At 39.3% G+C, this 20,232-nt stretch overlaps 1 protein-coding gene across 2 annotated transcripts in view; it reads right to left on the minus strand.

Moving 5' to 3' along the window:
• The window catches only part of C22H12orf56 (chromosome 22 C12orf56 homolog), a 74,746-nt gene that overhangs the window by 46,012 nt on the left and 8,502 nt on the right, over positions 1–20,232 (minus strand). For both annotated transcript variants that reach the window (XM_014830645.3, XM_070494912.1), the window contains exon 2: positions 4,612–4,774. In XM_014830645.3, coding sequence (XP_014686131.3) covers positions 4,612–4,774 — 163 coding nt within the window. The remainder of the gene's footprint in view (positions 1–4,611; positions 4,775–20,232) is intronic.

The following is a 20,232-nucleotide window of genomic DNA, read 5'->3' on the forward strand; positions in this document are numbered from 1 at the left end:
TGGGAACGGGGAGGAGACCACTGACGCTCTCTCTGAGGAAGACTCAACCTGTACAGAGGATGGCGTTGCCTCTGAAACCCGATTTCACCCAAGTTCACTAACCACACTCGAACTTTCTCTTTTTTGTGTGTGGCCATTAAACAGTTGACACAAAACAACTTTAGTTGTCAATGTCCCCGCCTGTCCTTACGTTAGCTTTAGATTTTAATTTGTAACGATGGTATGGAGCATCTGAGGATCCTCTGTGCTCTCCACTGAGAAAGGAAGTACAGCTTGACCTCTATTCCGACGCGTGGTGGAATGTCTGTCTCCTGGATGCCAATGACCAGAGTCTGGCAGGTACAAGGCAATAATGACAGGAGAGCCTGAATACAGGTGGTAGATAATAGTTATCTGCCAGCATATTCTCTGGTGGGCACGCAGCAGTTCACACACTTCCTCAGGAGCTTAGGTCTGCTGGCCCTCAGCCATTTAGCACAATGTACCTCTGAGGACATGTTCAGTAGCGCCGGTCAGCTGAGGAACATTCTTGGAAGGGACACTTCAAAAATGATGCATCTGCTTTCTTAACTGCAAGAGGTTTGATTATATTTGTCAAAATCCTATTCCTGGGGGAAGACTGCCAAGCTTATGTAAAATCGTCCATTAAACCTGAGAGATTCATCAGCGCCTTGTTTTAGTTTTACCCCGCATCAATGGTTTTAGAAAATGTTTAGGTTTTAAGTTTAAAATAAAAATTCTATCTATATACACATCCATCCATCTATCCATATATATACGTACAAAACTTAGGCTCCATTTACATTTCATTAAATTATGATGTTTCATTCTGGTGTGGGGATTATGCCAATGTTTCAAAAGATACCACTAAAGCCATTAAGTCTTTTCTATGACACTAGAGCTGCAATGACCAATTTGGTAGCCACTAGCCATCTGTGGCTATTGAAATTAAATTCAATTAAAATTCAATTAGTAGCGCTAGTCACATCTCAAGGGCTCAATGGCCACAGGTGGTGGACGGCTACTGTATTAGACGTCATTAGACTAGATATGGGACAAGTGCATCACTGGAGAAAGTTCTGTTGGGTAGTGCTGTTCTAGAATGTACCTGACACTCAGGGGCTAATAACCCAGTTCATTCTAGAGCTCTAGCTGCTAACACAGTTGACCACTGTCGCTCTGCTCCCATCAGCATTGTTCACGTAGAGTTCAATAACCATCCCCTTTCATCCACACACAAAAAGTACAATTCAAAGTGCTAACTGTGGCCCATCGAAGGACACGTGTACTATAGAGAAAAGTCTTTTTTTCTGTACATCTCCAGAAAAGTAAGGCCGAATTAGGAGTCCTGTTAAAAGTGTGGTGATTAAACTAAGTATTTTCACTATAAATGATCTGCACTTCTGAGCTTCCTCTGCTGACTGGAGTGTGAGCACCGTTGCCACATGACACAAATATTCCCTAGGCTTCCACCCAACAGGTTTGGAGTAAGTTCTAATAATTATCTTCATTTAAGTGCTCAGTGGTCAATCTGTGCTGCTTCTCTAGGCGTGACATCATCATTATCAACATTAAGGACTTGTGGAATGACTACTGTCAAGCAGACGGTCAGGCAGGTTTGAGCCTATCTCTTGCTTCAGGACCACATATTACAGAATGTCCAGGGGGTGAACCGCCAGGGCCCTGGGTCTCCAGCGATAGCCGCCCCAGGGAACAAGCAGCCTGGAGGAGAAGTGGAACAGCACATCACTCTCAGTGTGCTGGGAAGGGGGATGTTTCTGTCCTCGAATGTGCACTATGTATGACTCCTTGTGACAGTGGCAGTTCTGTATTTTCAAAAGTCCCTGCATAAAACTGTCAGATGGTACCTTCAAGGATGAAAGTAAACAGTCGGGGAGAGGGGCTAATTCGATGAATAGCCATGTGCATGAACACCAGGTAAGTTTTCTTTAAAACCCCTTGCTGCTTTTCACACCATTGGCAAAGTTTCTAGGAATTTAAATTTCTTAAAACTTCCACCTGTAATTAGCTTCCTGAATGTGTGTTTTTATCTTCTTATACATGTGGGGAGAAAAAAAAAGCCAAGAATAACTATGCTTGTGGACAGGCATAGATATGCATTTAAGGCAACCAACGCCAGTTAGACGTCCTAATTAGTGTGACAAGAGACCTGGGGAGCGGCTGCTAATTACAACTTCTACCAACAGTTGCCATGCCACAGAGCGTCAGGGTGGAAAGGGGCTCGTCCGTGAGCGTGTACAAACACCACACAGTTTTCTCACACTTCATAGCCATTCAGTACTCCACGAGGCTCCGTGTCTGACTTAGCAGTGAAGTGTAGACCAGAAGAATGAATGGGCTGCTCTGGGCTGCTCCAGCAACACGGGCTAGATGTCAGAAGTGAACGGGCCTACTCAGGACCCCCTCGCACCTCATTCTTCCCTTCTCCTTCTATGCTAAGGATGCGATCAGAACAGCAGACTGCTTTCCTGCTGTGTGCCCAGCCCTGCCCACGTTATTTCATGTAATATAATGACCCTGTGAAGCCACCAGTAGAGACAAGGAAGCTGAGGCTCACAAAGGCTGAATGACTTGTGGACTGTCACACAGCCGGGAAAGGTGACAGCCAGGATTCAAATCTGGGTTTAGCTGAGTTCCTAAGTCCATGTTCTTTTCCTCTGCTTTTCACCAATTCCCAAGGACAGGATCCATACTTAAAGGGCTCCTTTATATACATCACGTTTCACAGACACATACACAAATATAAGGTAAGACTATGAAAGTAAACAGTGTAATGCTGACCTATATATTCTATTCTATTTTTAGCCATTCCTCCTTGGATTTTTAAAACTTCTTCTCAAGAAAGGTTTAGGTGAAGCCTGAAATGTGAAACACAAAAGCAGGGCAGCTCTGGCTGAGCCAGGTGAGCGCAGGGCCGCTGGCTCCCCAGCCTCCCCTCGCCACCCCACCCCTCCGTGGACTGTCTCCATCTCCTCGGGCACAATGGGAAAATCACTTGCATCAGATGCTGAGCTCCCTGAAAACAAGATCTAAAGATGACTCTCATCTTTGTCTCTATGTGTGAATCATAGTTCTTGGATGAACAGATTCCCAACACATATTTTTGAGTGAAGACCGAATGCTGTAAATAACCATAATAATCCATAATCATCAGGGCAGGACCTTGTGGCCCCACCTTGCTGGTGGGAGGCCCGAGGTTCACAGAGACAACTATCACTTTTCCTAAAACCAGGTTCACCATCTTTTGGGTTACCCACTGCACTTTCTCCACCAAGGTTTTCATTAAAATCTACAGTTGTTAATAAAGTTATTAAAATCAAACAAGAACTGACCGAATGGAATCCAGATTCTAACTCATTCTTTTTTTTAAAGCAATATTTAGTGAACACACTTCTTTTTCTCTTTTTCTTTCTTCGTTTCTTTCCCCTCCCACCTTCCCATCCTTTTCTACTCTTCTCTTTCTTTCCTTCCTTTCTACATATCCTCACTCATGGCAAACTATGCCCAGGCACTATGCTGCTGACAATGGATTGGTCAGCTCATCCTCAATGTAAAGAACATTATCTTCTCAATATCACTAATTGTCAGGGAAATGCAAATCAAAACTGCAATGAGGTATCACCTCACCTGTTAGAATGGCCATTATCAAAAAGTCAAAAGATAACAAGTGTTGGCAGGGATGTGGAGAAGGAGAAAGGGGATCCTTTGCACACTGTTGGTGGGAACGTAAACTGGTGTAGCCACTAGGGAAAACAGTATGGAGGTTCCTCAAAAAACTAAAAATAGAGGTACCATATGGTCCAGCAATCCCACTTCTGGGTATGCATCTGAAGGAAATAAAATCACTATCTCAAACAGCTATCTTCACTCCCATGTTCACAGCAGCACTATTTACAGTAGCCAAGACATGGAAACAACCTAAGTGTCCAGCAACAGCTGAATGGATAAAGAAAATGGGGAGTGTGCAATGCAATTTTATTTAGCCTTAAAAGATGCAATATTATTCAGCCTTAAAAAAAGAAGAAAATCCTGCCATTTGTGACAACATGGATGAAACTGGAGGCCATTGTGCTAAGTGAAATAAACCAGACACAGAAAGACAAATACTACATGGTCTCACTTACGTTGAATCTAAAAAAGGTGCACTTATGGAAACAGCTAGTAGGATGGTGGTTCTACCAGGGCTGGGGGTGAGGGGAAAAGATAGATGCTGGTCAAAAGGTAGGAAGTTTCAGTTACAAGATAAATAAGTTCTGGAGACCAAAATGTACAGCATGATGAGTGTAGTTAATAACAAAGTATTGTATACTTGAAGTCTGTAAAGAGTGGATCTCAAGTGTTCTCACCACACATACACACACAAAGGTAACTATGTGACATGAGGGATATCTTAACTAGCCTGATTGTGGTGATCATTTCACAGTGTAAACGTATATCAAAACATCACACTGTACACCTTAAATACACTCAATTTTTGCTTGTCAATCATACCTCAATAAAGCTGGGGAGGAAACAAAGAACGTTATCTTTTTTGTCTCATAAAGAAATGCATCTTTCCTTGTGTCATTTTAAGAAATATATATTACATACCTTTTTTGTCGTTAGAATTGGCATGATGAAATGGAAATAAGAATTTCCTGACCCCTTTTGATTTTTCACACTCTTTTTTCAAAACACTTGAAGAATAGATGATACGAATGTGTTGGTTTGTTTCTCTATCCGGTGAACTAAAAAATTCTGGATCATCATCAATCTGAAAAAGAAATTAATTGAGCTGATTGAAGACAAACACAACTGCTCATCTGTTCTGGGATAATAAATTCCCCGAGTTTAGGGCCAGTTTAAACTGCGCTCTTCCTTTTTATTTTTTTCCCTGGAAAATCTTTCCTCTTCTCGCTGTTAGGTTTCCCAATTCCTCCTCTCTTTGTTGTAGCCCTTACTAAAAACGTGCTCAGCAACAGAGTCCAAGAAACTCTTGACACTACAGGATTGCTAAATAAGTAGTAACAGCGCTTGTGTTTGTTAAAGTGTATCCCTCCCCACTTCCATTTTGAAAACAGATTTTTTTCCTAAAAGGTCTCAAAAATCTATGATTAATTGGGTTTAAACTAGGATTTTCCTTTGCAGAAGACAATGTCCGGTTGTCGGGAACAGTCTATGAAGATTCTGTGAATTCAATCATCTAGGTTTGAACTACTGGAAGCTTCCTGCTCCTAAATAGCTTTCTCTTCTCTCCAAAGTGCTGTTTCCTATTCTTGATTAGAAATGGAAAAGGTCTCAATAAATACTTAGGATTTTTAGATCTTCTCTTTAGCAACCTGCTTCCCTTTTTACGGTAGGTAGGCAGCAATAGCATCTGACCGACAAGCCAAGGGTGAAGCCAGAGAGCCCCCAGAGGCTTAGCCCCCAGAGGCTTAGTAAAGCTATCACTTAGTAAAGCATCGGGAGGCCTTCCCTCCAGGCTTTTTGCAAGTACTTAGAATTTGGGTAAAAATGTTTCCTGTGATCATCCAGTTTCATCCTTCTCTTTTCATAAATATATGAAGGAAATATCAAATAATCAAAATAACAAAAATCTAAAAATTTAATTCAGAGTAATTAAAGATAGGAAGATGGATTAATGAAAAGCCATCAGGGTCTACTTAAATTTAATTTTTTAAATTATTTTCAAATATATAGAGTACGTAATTCAATCCAAAGCTAATGAAGCATAGCCCAGCGGAGGTCTTCAGTGGACGTGCTTTAGTTAAAACTGAAGTTTTATAGGTAGTAGAGGAATTCTCTTCTGCACAAAACACTCTTTAGAAATGCCTTTGGTGGGGCTGGCCCTGTGGCTGAGTGGTTAACTTTGCATGCTTTGCTTTGCCAGCCCGGGGCTTCCCCAGTTTGGATCCTGGGCATAGATCTCCCTCATTGGAAAAAAACCCACAAAAAACAAAAGCTATATCTTCTCAGATTTATTAGTATTACATAAAAAAATACACATTTTATTCTACTGAGATTAGTTTTTCCTAAATTTATACAGACCTACTAATCAAATAAGCTATTATTACTCACACATAATGTTAAAAACTATGAAAAATGTAAATTTGTGTTCAAGAAAATGGAATCATTATTCTCACAAATTTTTATTTAAACATTAATTATGTTTTATAATATCTCAGATTGAAGATAATTTTCAAGATCTTTAGATAACTTAAAACCTTGGGCTGATATTAAATTGAGTTATTTAATGGATAATCATTAGATAAAAAATAATTTTTAAGCAAGATAAAATACTCAAACACTGGGTAATTGAGCATAATTTTAAGTATATATATTTTTGTTTCCTATTTTTACATTCGATAGTGAGGCTCTATCTTTTGGTCACGTTAATGAATGTGCTCATTTATAAAGGTTTCATGCTTATGAAAGAGGTTCTTTTCAAGCAAGTTACTTTCTATACTATTTTTAAGTGTTTTCCTGTCACTTTGACTAAATAAGTAAGCGAGAATTGTTTCTCCAGCACCGTGATCCTCTTTTAACCAAGTGTCCACATCTCCTTTAATAACCTCTTGATTTTTGCTTTCCCCAAATCAGATCCTAATAATAAATAAATATATACAACTTGTGGGATATAAAAAACTTTCAGGATATCTTTTATACCTAAAGTATCTTTGAGATTCCCCAGGGGCCCCTGAAAAATAATTACAAAGATTTGTTCTTTCACCTTATAAAAAGAGAAGTGCTTGAAATAATTAGGTTTATTTGGTCTACTTACTATTCTAAATTTCATGAGAAGACTTATGCAACCAGAAGAGATGCTCAGCCTTCCTCAGGTTAAATTTGTATTTATTTATAATAAAAATTTATTTATAATAAAATATTATAAATATTTCAGAAATTATATGTTTTATGGGAAGTCTCTGGAGATTGGTCAATGCCCTTACCGTCCATGACATTTTTATATAGAGTCTCGGTGGTGCTTGGCCTGGTCACATCAGACAACAGCAGTATAGTGTTATGAGTCATAATTCAGATATGACGCAAAATGTTGACTTGGCCACAGCCTTGCTTTTAATTTGAATTTACCACCTTCTAGATCAGTAAATTTTTAGTGGAGAATTATGTCTGTCTTCCCTCTGCAGTTTGTAGAAAACACAGACACCTGGGCCCTATTTCAGACTTACTGAATCTTTTTACTTGCTATTCTTGGTTTAAAGCTAGTATATTCTTGGCATTACATATATAAATACACACACACACATATATATATTATATCTCAGTATTATCATATGTTATATTCAAGACTATTCCTATATAAAAATTATGTTTACTCATTTTTACAAATCAGATGTAACTTTTATTGATGTCTTTGAAAATGGGCTTCACCGCTATGCTTAGAGACATTTTCTCTGTGTTTTACAGTGGCTTTATTATCTTTGTTTTGCATGCCATGGGAATATCCAAATTTTCTTGTCAGTTGCCTATTCTTATGAACCCTTGTCAGACCTTTCACATTTGAAAGTTCTTGATAATGAACCAACCACAGCCACGTGAAGGCTTTGTCTTCTGCAGATAGTTTTTGTTTTATTAAGATGCTTGCTTGAAGGTTCTACTATAAGCTAAAGGTGAGCGTTTGTGTCTTCAACTAAGAAGGGCAGTCTCAGAGCCTCCTGGAGAAAGGACCGAACCAGGTTCTTCACACCATTTTTTTAAACATATATTTTTTGATTGAGGTATAATTAACATGTAATTCTTCAAACTATTAACACTTCAAAGCCAAGTTGACGTTACTTAGACAACTCTCAAACCGCCCCAGTGGGCTGAGTCAGGATTTCCAGGACTCTATTAGGTCAAGAAGCAGACAGCTTCATAAGACTCCTGACCAAGATCTACCGGGACAAGAATGAACTTTGTAGAACTAAATGAAACTGATGAGGGAAAATTTATTTTGGTTATTCGTTTGGAATATTATCGATGTTGTTTTCATGTCTATTTTTCTGGATTTAAAAGGCAGCTGTCTCTCTTTCTTCTTAAATGATAACCTGTATGTAACCCATAACAATTTAGTAGATTCTGCTTTTGTAAACTGAAAATGTTAAAATATCTGATTTTCACTGGCCCCCTCAGAATTGAGAAATTCCTACTAGATTCAGTAATGATCTTCCTTCCTTTTTACTAGGATATAATTGGACACATTGATTGTATAACCAAGGCCTCATGCGAAGTGTAACCTTTAAGAAGGATGCTCATTTAACAACGTACAGCATGGCAAGCCATTTTGGCCATTTAAGTGCCAAAGGCTGGCTGTATTTATGGAGCCAATGCTGACAATGCCCTCCCAGGGAAACTGGCCTGGTACGTAGCTTACAGGATCCCAGCCTTACAGGTATTAGGAAGGTCACTTCCTGACAGGCCAGGAAACTCAAGAAATTTTCAGGACCTCAAGAAGACCCTCCAGAAGAAATTTGGGGACCTCAAAATTCACTCAAATTTATAGGTACAGCGGGAGAAATCTGCCAGAGACAGTTTCTTGGGCTTCATTTCCTAGCCTTGGGAAAGCAAATAATAGAGGCTTTTCAAAGTCTAACCTGACATTCAATAGCAAAACTTCCAGACAGAAGTTAAATTTATGGCTACGATAGTTGTTCAATACTCAAGATTTGCAAAGTATTTTTAAGGAGGCCTGTATGGTAAATTACACTCTTGCTGCACCTATGTAAATAATCAGGCCAGCTAAAGACAGCCTTATTTTGTGATTAAGAATAATCTTTGCTTTAAGATTATGATGATGGTGGAGGTGGGATGGACTTCAGGAAAAACTGTGAAAGACATTGAAATGGGGGGAAAAAATCAGTAGGTGTTCTATTTAGCTCACCCCTCCAGGTTATCTATGCCTTTCACTGTCTTTGAGGCACTTTACAATGCTGCAATATGTAGAAAACCTTTTTGCGCTCTTTAAAAAAACAAACAGAAACTTAAAATTTCTAAGTGGTAAATCTATCACCTTCGGTCCTTTTCGTTTCTCCCCTTGATTTATGCTTAGAACTGCTTTCTGCACCTCAACTCAGATAAATGTTCACCTCTATTTCATATCTCCTTCACGGCTTCCTCTTTCACGGTCCGCTCTCTAATCCTTCCGGAGTCTATGGGGGCGTGTTCTTGAAACTTCAGTCTCACTGGCTGCAATTCCAAGTCTATTTAGTATGAAGCTGATGAAAATGATGCTTGAAGTAGAGACTGAAGGCAAATAAATATGTCAGTGTTTCTGAGTCAAACTGCTTATTAGCAGTTTTGGGGGGAGACAAAGTATTTATAATAATTTGAATAATAATTACACAGTTCATGGAACATCCCTTACATCATCTTACATCTTAATACTCACAATGAATCGATGAGGTAGTTATTATTAACCCCATCTTGCAACAAGGAAACTGAGGCTCAGAGCGAGTTAACTTCAGAGAACTGGTAAATGGTGGAACTAGCATTACCAGACACGGAGGTCTGTCTCCAAAGCCAATTTTATCAAGAAAACTAGGGTTTAAGGGCACAGGCTACTAGTGGTCCGAGGCGGGGATTCTGTCAGGGAGAGACAGAAGGCTTTCCTCCAAAAGCAAGGCTGGAATCCCAACAGTAATCAAGCAGCTGGATTCTTTATTACGCCAGAGTTTCAGTCAAATTACGCTAATTCCTTTCTTTGGGAGGAAGTGGAGCCAGACCTCTTTTTAGTCGCTGTCATCATCGAGTTTGGTTAGCTTTGTCATTCAAGAACGTAACGGCTTCTTTAAATACACCATGGTGGCATTCACACAAAGCATTCACGTGATTTTTTTCTGTATTCACTGGCATGGAAATGTGTCCACAACACGCTGTAAAGTAGAAATAGACTACAAAACAGTGTGTGGAGTATGGCTCCGTGGGTGTGTTAATGTGCAGAACACAGTCTGGAATATTGTACATGAAATTTTCTTGCGTGCGTGGTTAACTGTGGTTCTCTCTAGATGATGGCATTATAAGTATATAATTTATTTTTATTTATTTTACTTCTAAGAATCGTCTACATGGTATGATAAAGGCAGTTGTCTGGCTGATTTTTTTTTTTTTAATTTCAGCTGGTAGTCCTGGTACCTCATAGTCATAAAACACAAATGTGTACATTCTTCCTTAAAAATGTGTCACCAAGAACTAAGGGGAGGACAGTAAGAACAGCTAATACGACTCACAAAGACAGTTCATTTTCAGTAACTTTTTTTTTTTAAAGATTTTATTTTTTTCCTTTTTCTCTCCAAAGCCCCCCGGTACATAGTTGTATATTCTTCGTTGTGGGTTCTTCTAGTTGTGGCATGTGGCACGCTGCCTCAGCGTGGCCTGATGAGCAGTGCCATGTCTGCGCCCAGGGTTCGAACCAACGAAACACTGGGCCGCCTGCAGCGGAGCGCGCGAACTTAACCAATCGGCCACGGGGCCAGCCCCTCAGTAACCTGACTTTTAAAGAGCCATTTTAATGCACACTAGCAGGCCCCCAACACTATAAGAGGGTGGTAGATGATTACACTGATGACTGTCCCACAGCTAAGGGGACACATCTGCGTCTGTAAAAGGGGGGTGATGATGGATAAACAGCCAAAAACGATCTATCCCTGTTCACTTCCTCCTTCTCTCTAACTGGTCCATCTAGCAGTCATCATCTCAGTTGCAAAGCCTATGGCTGCAAGGTGGTAGACAGAACAAAACCGTGACAAAAACATTTACTTCAACGTGGACTTGAATTACAAGGGCAGAGTATTAAAGTAAAAAAGGTCGTTTCTTTCTCTCTTTTTTATTTGCTTTTAAAAATAACAAAAAAATTTTTAATCAAAACCTTCTTGTAAAGACCACAGCATGTTTGTGATGTGTGAGAGGGCCACCCAGGAGGCTAATTTACACGTCCGTGGGGGGGGAAAGAGCTTCCTGACTTGACTGGAAAGCGTCTCCACTGTCAGCAATGAACACGGCAAGGAGACTTAGTCCAAAGAATATGCTGTCAGTGCCTGAAGGAAGAAAAGAAAGCTCTTAAAGGGACAGAGCTGAACTCAACCTTTTGCTAGCAATTTATTTTAGACCTGATGTTACCTGAAAAAAAATTTTTTGCATTTATATCAGAGACATCTTTAGGAAATTCAAAAGCCAAAGCTCCCTTTTCATGCCAAAGCATGAAAAGATAATAGATAGATAGATAGATAGACAGACAGACAGACAGGATATTGTAATGGTTCCACAGAACTACTTTGTTTAAAATTTTCCAACTTTAAGTCTTAAACTTTAAATATTGTGAGTTAAATTCTGTTTTGTAAATGAATACTTTGCTTATTTAGGTTGAAAAAAAGGTAAGATTATTCATTGTTTCCTATAGCATTGGATTTATGTTTTTAGGACTATTTATCAAAGTGGAAAATAGTGCTTTTATCCCGACAACCTCTAGCACAGGTAATAATATCTGCAGAATATCCACACGAAAATAATTTTAGAACGCCAAATCAGGACACGTGACCAATTTTTTTCTATGGCTTGCTGAATGAAAACCCTTATATAACAATTAAATCACACTATTTGTATGTATTTGATAAATCACCTCTTTCAAATATAACCGCATGAGATTATTATCAACCCAGTGCTGAGCTGACAGTTCTCCACTAATATAAATGGTAACTTTAGCAGTCTTGTCTCATTAGAAACTGAGGCTGGCAAGTGGGAGTTATTGCAGATGGCGTCCTAAGTCCTCCCTCCCAGTCAATACTATAAAAACGCTACGACCACTCATAAGTTGTAGCACTTTCCAGTATGTGACCTGACTTTCTTTGCCTCTGAGAAAGGTGCCTGCTATATAACCCCCATCACTGGTGGTTTGGAGCCATGTGACTGACCAACTGCTATTCTCCCAGCAAAATTTGGGCTTTGGGGAAAATCTTTAAAAAGTTTGTTACCTGTGTGAAGGAAAAAAACCAGAAGCCATGCAGGCTCACCAGTCAGGTGCACCTTTTCTCAATCTGTGAAGTTAAAAGAGCAGGCAGAGGTGCAGGAAAGGGTTAACTCAACAGGCCTGGTTGCTCAGACCTTGCACTTCCAAAGAAAGGCTTACCTTCAGGACTGGCCCTTGGCCTGATCCTGGAAAACAACCTCAGAGCCGTGGAATATTCTGCCTGATAAGAGGAGTTCTGTATGCCTGAGATCTTGGGCCATGCTGGACCAGTTTGATCAGACAAGTTTATTGTGACAGTGTAATTTACAGTGAACACCTGTTTTTGCTAGGGGTGGGGATGAGGAGGTGGAAGGAGGGTGGAGTCTGCATAGCTGAGGTCATTCATGCAGGCCCTGCATGCCTATGTGACTGACCCCAAATAAAAACTCTGGACACCAAGGCTCAGGTGAGCTTCCCTTATTGGTAATACTGTCCACGGGTTGTCGACATTGCTGGGAGAATTAAGCACATCCATGCCAGTCCACTGGGAGAGGACACCTGCAGGCTTGCACCTGGTTTCTCCTGGACTTCATCGCATGCACCTTTTCCCTTTGCTGACTTTACTCTGTATCCTCTCACTGTAATAAACCATTTCTGAGTCCCGTGATTCCTTCTAGCGAATCATCAAGCAAACATGAGCATGGTCCTGGGGACCCCCTACACAGGAGGACAACCATGCCCAGGCATAAGGCCACTGGCTGCCTAGACCACCGGTTCTGCCTCCTTTGGGGACTGCACGTCCTTGCCTCTTCCCAGGCCGTAAGTCAGAGAGAGGCCAGCCCACCTTCCCATCCTTCCTCTTCAAAGGACTCATAAGGATTATGATCCTTGTGGCCAGATTCTCTCCAATGTGAAGACCAGGAAAAGGAAGAAATTGAAAGTTCAAACAGTGTCAGATAGAATATAATAAAAGCTAACATTTATTGAGCACTTACTGCATGTTCTTTTAAGTGCTTGATAGGTATTAGCTCACTGAATCTTTGTACCACCCCACGTGTGTGTAAAACCATTCCCACTTCGCAAGGAATACAAGGAACCTGGGGCTCAGAGAGTTAAGTGATCTGCCCAGAGTTCCCCTGCCAGTAAGTGGCAGACCGAGATTCAAAATGAAGACTGTGCTCTTAACTTATACAAAATGACAAAGTATAAAACAAAACGTGTACCAAGAAACTAACATACACACTGCGATCTAACAACAAAATTGCTTCTATTATGAGGCAGGACAATGTTACGATGAGGCAGGTTTCTGTATACTCACTGTGAGACAATGTTTGAGAAGAAAGACTCTACTATACAAACGTGTTTACCATGATAACAAATGTCACATAAACCTCAAAAATTCCAAATTTCCTAATTACTGAATTGACCCATTTTGTGCTATTTCCTCTGCTTTCTCATGAACTGTCCACCTACAGAGTTCCTATCAAAGGCTTGACATCAAAGAGGGATTGAAACATGAAAGAGTACCTCAGACTAAAAAATCCTAAAAACATGAACTTAAAATAACATACAAAGATCAGGATTAAAATCACTTGGAAATCAGATTTCTGAGTGGAAGGTAATAAAGTCTGCTAAAGGAAAGTCATCAAGCAGAAAGCAACCTAAATAACTAGTATAAATTATTCTAATTAAATTGTTATGGAAAAATTCATTGTTTTGTGCCCTGATTATTAAGCAGATCATGGGCCAGCCCCTGTGGCCTCATGGTTAAGTTTGGTGAGCTCCACTTCTGCAGACTGGGTTTGGTTCCATCAGTGGACATGCTGTGGTGGTGACTCACATATAGAAAGAGGAAGATTGGCAGTAGATGTTAGCTCACGGAAGATCTTCCTCAGCAAAAAAAAAAAAAAGTACATCATGATCAACTAGGTAATCATAGTCAATATCTTGACAGAAATTTGGAATGTTGGGGACATACTATGAAATGGTAGTCAGGAAATCCAATTTCTAGTCTGGTCTCCACTATTAACTGGCAGTGTGACTTTGGTCGAGTTAGTCTCTTTTGGCTCTCATTTCCTCATATGTAAAATGAGCAATGTGGAATTGGTTTAAGGTCTCCTTCAGCTTGAAAAATATATATCTAGTTTTAAATACAAGACTATATTATAACTTTACAATATTAAAACTTAACTTTGCTAATGGCTGTATTTCAGGAAATGTATTTACATGATCAGGAAGAACCAGATGGACTTCTTTGCAGAGATGCAGGCAAAGAGCATCTGCAAAGTTCTGTTCTGGAGGAGAAGAGTTAATTTATGTAAACATGTAATTTACCTATGCATTTTGTTAAGAACAATCCTTATGAAGAATTCAGTATCTATATTTTAAAGAATCTATACTTTGTAAAAGGCAGTGGTACTAGCAGACCTACAAGAAATACTAAACAGAGTCCTTCAGGCTGAAATGAAAGTACACTAGACAGTAACTTGCATCCACATAAAGAAATAAAGAGCACTGGTAAAGATAACTACCCAGGTAAAAATAAAAGTTAACTGTATTTTTTTGTAACGCTTTTTTTCTCCTCTTTAATTTAAAAGACACCTGTATACAGCAATATTTGTAAATCTGTGTTGATGGGCATATAATGTATAAAATGTAATTTGTATGACAGTAATAGCACAAAGGTGGGGAGGGAATGGAGCTATACTGAAACAAAATTTTTGTATACTATTGAAATTAAGTTGGTAATAATTTGAACTAGATTGTTATAAATTAGAATGTTAAGTCTAATCTCCAGGGCAAACGCTAATTTAAAAACTCCAAAAAAATAGTAAAAAAAATGACAAGAGAATTACAATCATACACTAGGAAATATCTATTTAACACAAAAGAAGGCAGTAAAGGAGGAATAGAGAAATTTAAAAAAAGACAAAGCATATACAGAAAACAAATAGCAAAATGACAGGTGTAAACCTTACCTTATCAGTAATTATAATAACTTTAAAAGGACTAAACAATCCAATTAAAAGTTAGGGATTGAAAGAATGGATTGAAAAAATTAAAAAATAATAAACATAATAAAATCTTTAAAAAAATGACTTAATTCCATACTATCTACAGGAGATACACTTCAGATTCAAAGACACAAATAAGTTGAAAGTAAAATGATAGAAAAGATACACCATGCAAACAGTAACCAAAAGAGAGCTGAAGTGGCTGTACTATTAGGAGACAAAATAAGACTGTAATGCAAAAAATTTTACTGGAGACAAAAGGACAATTTACAATGATAAAGGGTCAGTCCATCCAGAAGATATAACAGTTATAAGCATATATGCACCTAACAAGAGAACCCAAAAATACATGAAGCAAAAACTGAAAGAACTGAAGGAGCAAATAAATTCAACAATAATAGTTGGCTGGGGCCGGCCTCATGGCCGAGTGGTTAAGTTCACACACTCCGCATCGGCGGCCCAAGGTTTCGCCGGTTCGGATCCTGGGCGCGGACATGGCACCGCTCATCAGGCCATGCTGAGGTGGCATCCCACATAGCACAGTGAGAGGCACTCACAGCTAGAATATACAACTATGTACTGGGGGGTTTTGGAGAGAAGAATAACAAACAAACAATACTAGTTGGAGACTTCAATGTCCCACATAAAGATTAGAGCAGAAATTAATGAAATAGGGAATAGAAAAACAATAAAAGAAATCAATAAAATCAAAAGTTGATTCTTTGAAAAGATCAACATAATTGACAATCCTTTAGGAAGATTGACCAAGAAAAAAGAAAGAAGACTCAAATTGCTAAAATCAGGAATAAAAGAGGGAACATTACTACCAACCTTATAAAAATAAAAAGGAGTATAAGGGAATACTATAAACAATTGTATATTACAAATAAAATTGCCTGGACAAAGTGGACAAATTCCTAAAAATACATGAACTACCAAAACTAACTCAAGAGAAATAGAAAATATGAATAGAGCTATAACAGCAATATGAATAGACCTGTAAGAAAGATTGAATAAGTAACTAAAAAGCCTCCCACAAAGACAGGTGTAGGACCAGATGGCTTCACTGGTGAATTCCACAAAATGTCTAAGGAATTAACACTAATCCTTTGCAAACTCTTCCAAAAAGTAGAAGAGAGGGAACACTTCCCATATTATCCTGATACCAAAACCAGACAAAGACATCACAAGAAAAGCAAACTACAGACCAATATTTCTTGTGAATATAAATGTAAAATTTCTCAACAAATGCTTGCAAACCAAATCCAGAAACATATGAAAAAAAGATTAAAAGGTACTGGAGTTTGAGTCACAGATACACCAAATGACCTTAGCATAAACATTTACTCATTCAATCACCTCCCTTGTTCCAGAAAATTTTAAATGAAGCATTAATGAGGGCATGATGAAACCTGACTTTCATGACGTCAAGTTTTTCCCATTTAGAAAATATGAGTTTGAGAGATTATTATTAGAACCGCTCTGATCCCTTCCTTTACCACCTGGCCTATTCCATTATCCAGCAGGGAAGTTGGGGTTTTGTTTGCTTGTTTTAGTTTACAAAGTTGGCAGTTTCCCTGTTTAAGAAGTGATGCCAAACAAAGAAGAACTTGGTTATGATAAGATCTGATTAAAAGATGCATTGTCAAGTCAAACAGCGCCAGGAAGAAACAATCAGCAAATCCAAACAGACATTCCACAAAAAACTGGGGCCGTATCTTCAACAAATCATACAGAAAGAAGGCGGGGAGAGCTGTGATAGTCTTAGTTTAAAAAGGGATCTGGAGACACAAGCACCCCCAGGTCTGCCTGACCATCCCAAACAGAGGCAGAAGATAGATGGTGGGTCACCGCCGATGAGCTGTAACAGGAAGCACACAGCGCCAAGTGTGAGCAGGCTGGGCAAAGACCTGAGCCTGCAGCCTGCCATCCCAGCGTACAGGAAATACAGGGGACAGAGGTACATGATAAAGGACTCCACAGAGACACAATCAGCAGGTCCAGAATGCGGGAAATTCTCCACAACGAGGGACCTGATTTCTCCAGCAGGTAAGCGACAGAAAAGATGAAAGAGGAAGGCAGAACTGTTACAAACCAAATACGATGCGTCTGGACCCTAATTCAAACAAACCCACTGTAAAAAGACATTTTTGAAAAAGAGGGGAAATTTGGACATTGACTGAATATTTGATGTTACCAAGGAATTACTGTTAATTTTTAAAGTGTGATAATGGCATTATGGTTACTTTTTTAAAAGAATCCTTATTTCTGAGAGATATATACTGAAGTATCTATGGATGAAATAACATGATGTTTGAGACTTGCTTTAGAATAATTCTCCAGGGGGAATTTGGATGGAGTACAGATAAGACCTGACCAGCTAGATGTTGATAATTACTGTAGTTGGGGATGGGCATTTGGCGAGTCATACTACTCGTCATTCTAGTTTGTTTACGCTTGAAACGTTCCACAAGAAAAAGTTACCAAAAGAGAGGGCTGACAGCCAAATGCAGTGTGTGACTCCTGATCAGGTCCTAATTTGAATCAATTATCTATCTGCAAAAGACAGCTAGAAACAGAAAAGCTAGGTGGCCTTCACTGAAACAGGGCTCCACTTGGTTCCGCTGATTTGGGTTTAGACAAATACGTCTGTAGAAAGCTGATCAAGCACATGTTAGTCTGTCCTTTAGGAATACACTTGCCCTTTTGTTCTGCCTAGAAATTTCTGTCCTTCCCTCAAGACCAAGCTCAAAAGTTATTTCCTCAGTGAACCCTTACCCATTTATCCCTCCCACAGAATTCTTCACTTCTTCTTCTGGGTCCCCAGAATATTCTGTTTATTATATCTATTTTTTCACATCTCATTATCATTACGTGCTTATAAGTGTTTTTCTTCCTTCCCATCTGCTTGCCTTCCTCTCTCAGTTATGAGTTACTCAGAAGCAGGTACCATTTTTCATTCATTTATATATTTGTAGTTGCCGGTAATTCAAACCATTGGTAGAGTGCTTCATGTAGAATCTAACATCCATTCAACAGAACTGCACGGTGTAGAAAGAAGAAGAATATAAACCAGGGGAAAGGGAAAAGCTAAGGCAGACATCATGTGCTGGCCACAGTCAGGAGATCATTTTTCTTAATGGGACATTAGGTAGTGGAAGGAAGGCCCCAAAAGAGCTAAATTGTGACACACCTTTCAACTTCCATGGTCCTCGCCAGACCTATCTACCTCTGCCTCACAAGCTCTACCCCTACAGTCTCCGAGAAAAGGAGGAGAGCAAGTAATACATTAATTCACTCAAGTTGCAATTTAATGAATTACCTGTTCCAAGAGTATTGCAGAGAGATCCTGAAGGAGGACCAAAGGTAAACCCAAAGGATTCAAGCTATAGATGAAGTGGCCAGTCGGTATATGGAGAGATCTTGAATGGATTTCCCTCAAATTTAACCACATTAGCAATCACCTGTGTCACACTGCACATAAGCTTACTCCTAAGTAGAAGCTATTTTTACCTTCAGCATTTGGCAAGTCCTTCCACTGTCATAATTAAAAAACTCATTGCAATCTCCACCAGGTGCTTTTTTTCCATTATACTCTACCTGGGCTTTAATGTACCGATCCCTAAGGAAGTCTGAGTAGATGAGCTATTTTTGGAATCCGTGAATATTGCTGGCATGAGTGATCCACCCACATATCCCACAAGGAATTCCCAGTTTGGAGAACTGGGCACAGGCTCCCTGGACTATTTCAGTGCTAGGCTTGAAAAATCATTGCCTCAGGGCCAAAGACTAAAAAGACAAAAAGAGAAAGAAAGCTTTCTTTTCTTGGCCCTGTGAAAAGGATGCTACACCCCACTGGGTCTTTTGAGCCAACCCTGTCCCTGAACCTCAGCGGCAACAGCAATGACACCAGTCTCAGCTTTGAAGGACTACAATCTTGAATACAGAGAGGTGGCCTGGAAGAACGAAAAATGTGTTTTGTTTATAACTTCATCCCCTCCTTCCTGACAACCAATGCGCAGGAACCAGGTAATTTGCATACTGAGGCATCTGTGTTGTCCCTATTGCAAAACCTAAAAGCTGCTCAAGAAATAGCATGAATCTGCAGAAGGCCAGTTGTTTACTATGTCAAAGTGGTTAAAGAATGCTGGCTCCGAGGTCAAAAGACCTGAGTTTACATTCCAGCTCAAACGTTTTCTGAGTATGTGACCCTATGCAAGGATTGACCCTTACTCTGCCTCAGTTTTCTCATCTGTAAAAGAGAGATAACATCCCTTTCCTTACAGAATCATTAAGATTAACTGAGATAACTCATTTAAAGAGTTTGGCACAAGGTTCCACACAGTACATACTGAATAGATACTGTTACAATTAATGACCTGTGGTGGTTCATGAGAACCTCAGTAATGCAACACTGAGCCAGATTTATGGTCCACTCAGTCTAGCATTTGTTTCTGATGGTGGTAGCAAGGGGCATTTTGGGAAAGAAGTGAATGCTCTGTTTCATTATTATCTCAAATGAATAAGGCTTTATCTGGAAATATCCCTAGCTTCTTTGACTAAATTTCTAAGCGTAATATATCATTTATGAATGTATCTATATCATTTTGACTATATTTATATTTGCAACTGGTACTGATTTGTCTTACTTATACTAAAATACTACTTTCAAAACGCAAGGGAGTAGCCCTTATTTCTTGTTTTCCAATATTTTGTGAACAATCCCCTACTTACCTTATACTTAGTCTTGATTTCATAGTCTTGATTCAGATTTCTTCTATCAGCTTTTAATTTCACAGAAAAAAAGAGCCCTAAGCTTTCAGCAGTTAATTATCTAGTTTCTAATTTATTCAGTTCAATTCATCATGGATATTTTTGAGTTCCGACTGCAAAACACCCAATTGAAACACACAAAACGTAAGATGGCGTTTCTGTTTTCAGAGAGTTTAGAGCCTTCTGGGGATGCAGTCAACGAAACTCCTTCTTCTTTTTTTTCTTAATGACCCACAATGTACCGAGGCAGCTACAGCCTAGAGGTCAAGAGCACTGACTAGCTGGGTTCAAATTCTGTTTCTGCCACTTAGTGGATGACCTTGAACAAACTGCTTAAATTCTCTGTACTTCAAGTTCCTTATCTGTAAACCTGAGCTACAATATTATCTGGGGTTGTTAGAAGGATAAAGACGTTCCAAGTGACGCACTGAGCACATCAGCTGGGTGGGACATAGTAAGCACTCAGGGAAACGTCAGCAACTGCAGGTAGGCCTTAGAGCTGTT

This window comes from Equus asinus, chromosome 22 (assembly GCF_041296235.1).
Source record: "Equus asinus isolate D_3611 breed Donkey chromosome 22, EquAss-T2T_v2, whole genome shotgun sequence".
NCBI classification, from domain to species: Eukaryota; Metazoa; Chordata; class Mammalia; order Perissodactyla; family Equidae; genus Equus; species Equus asinus.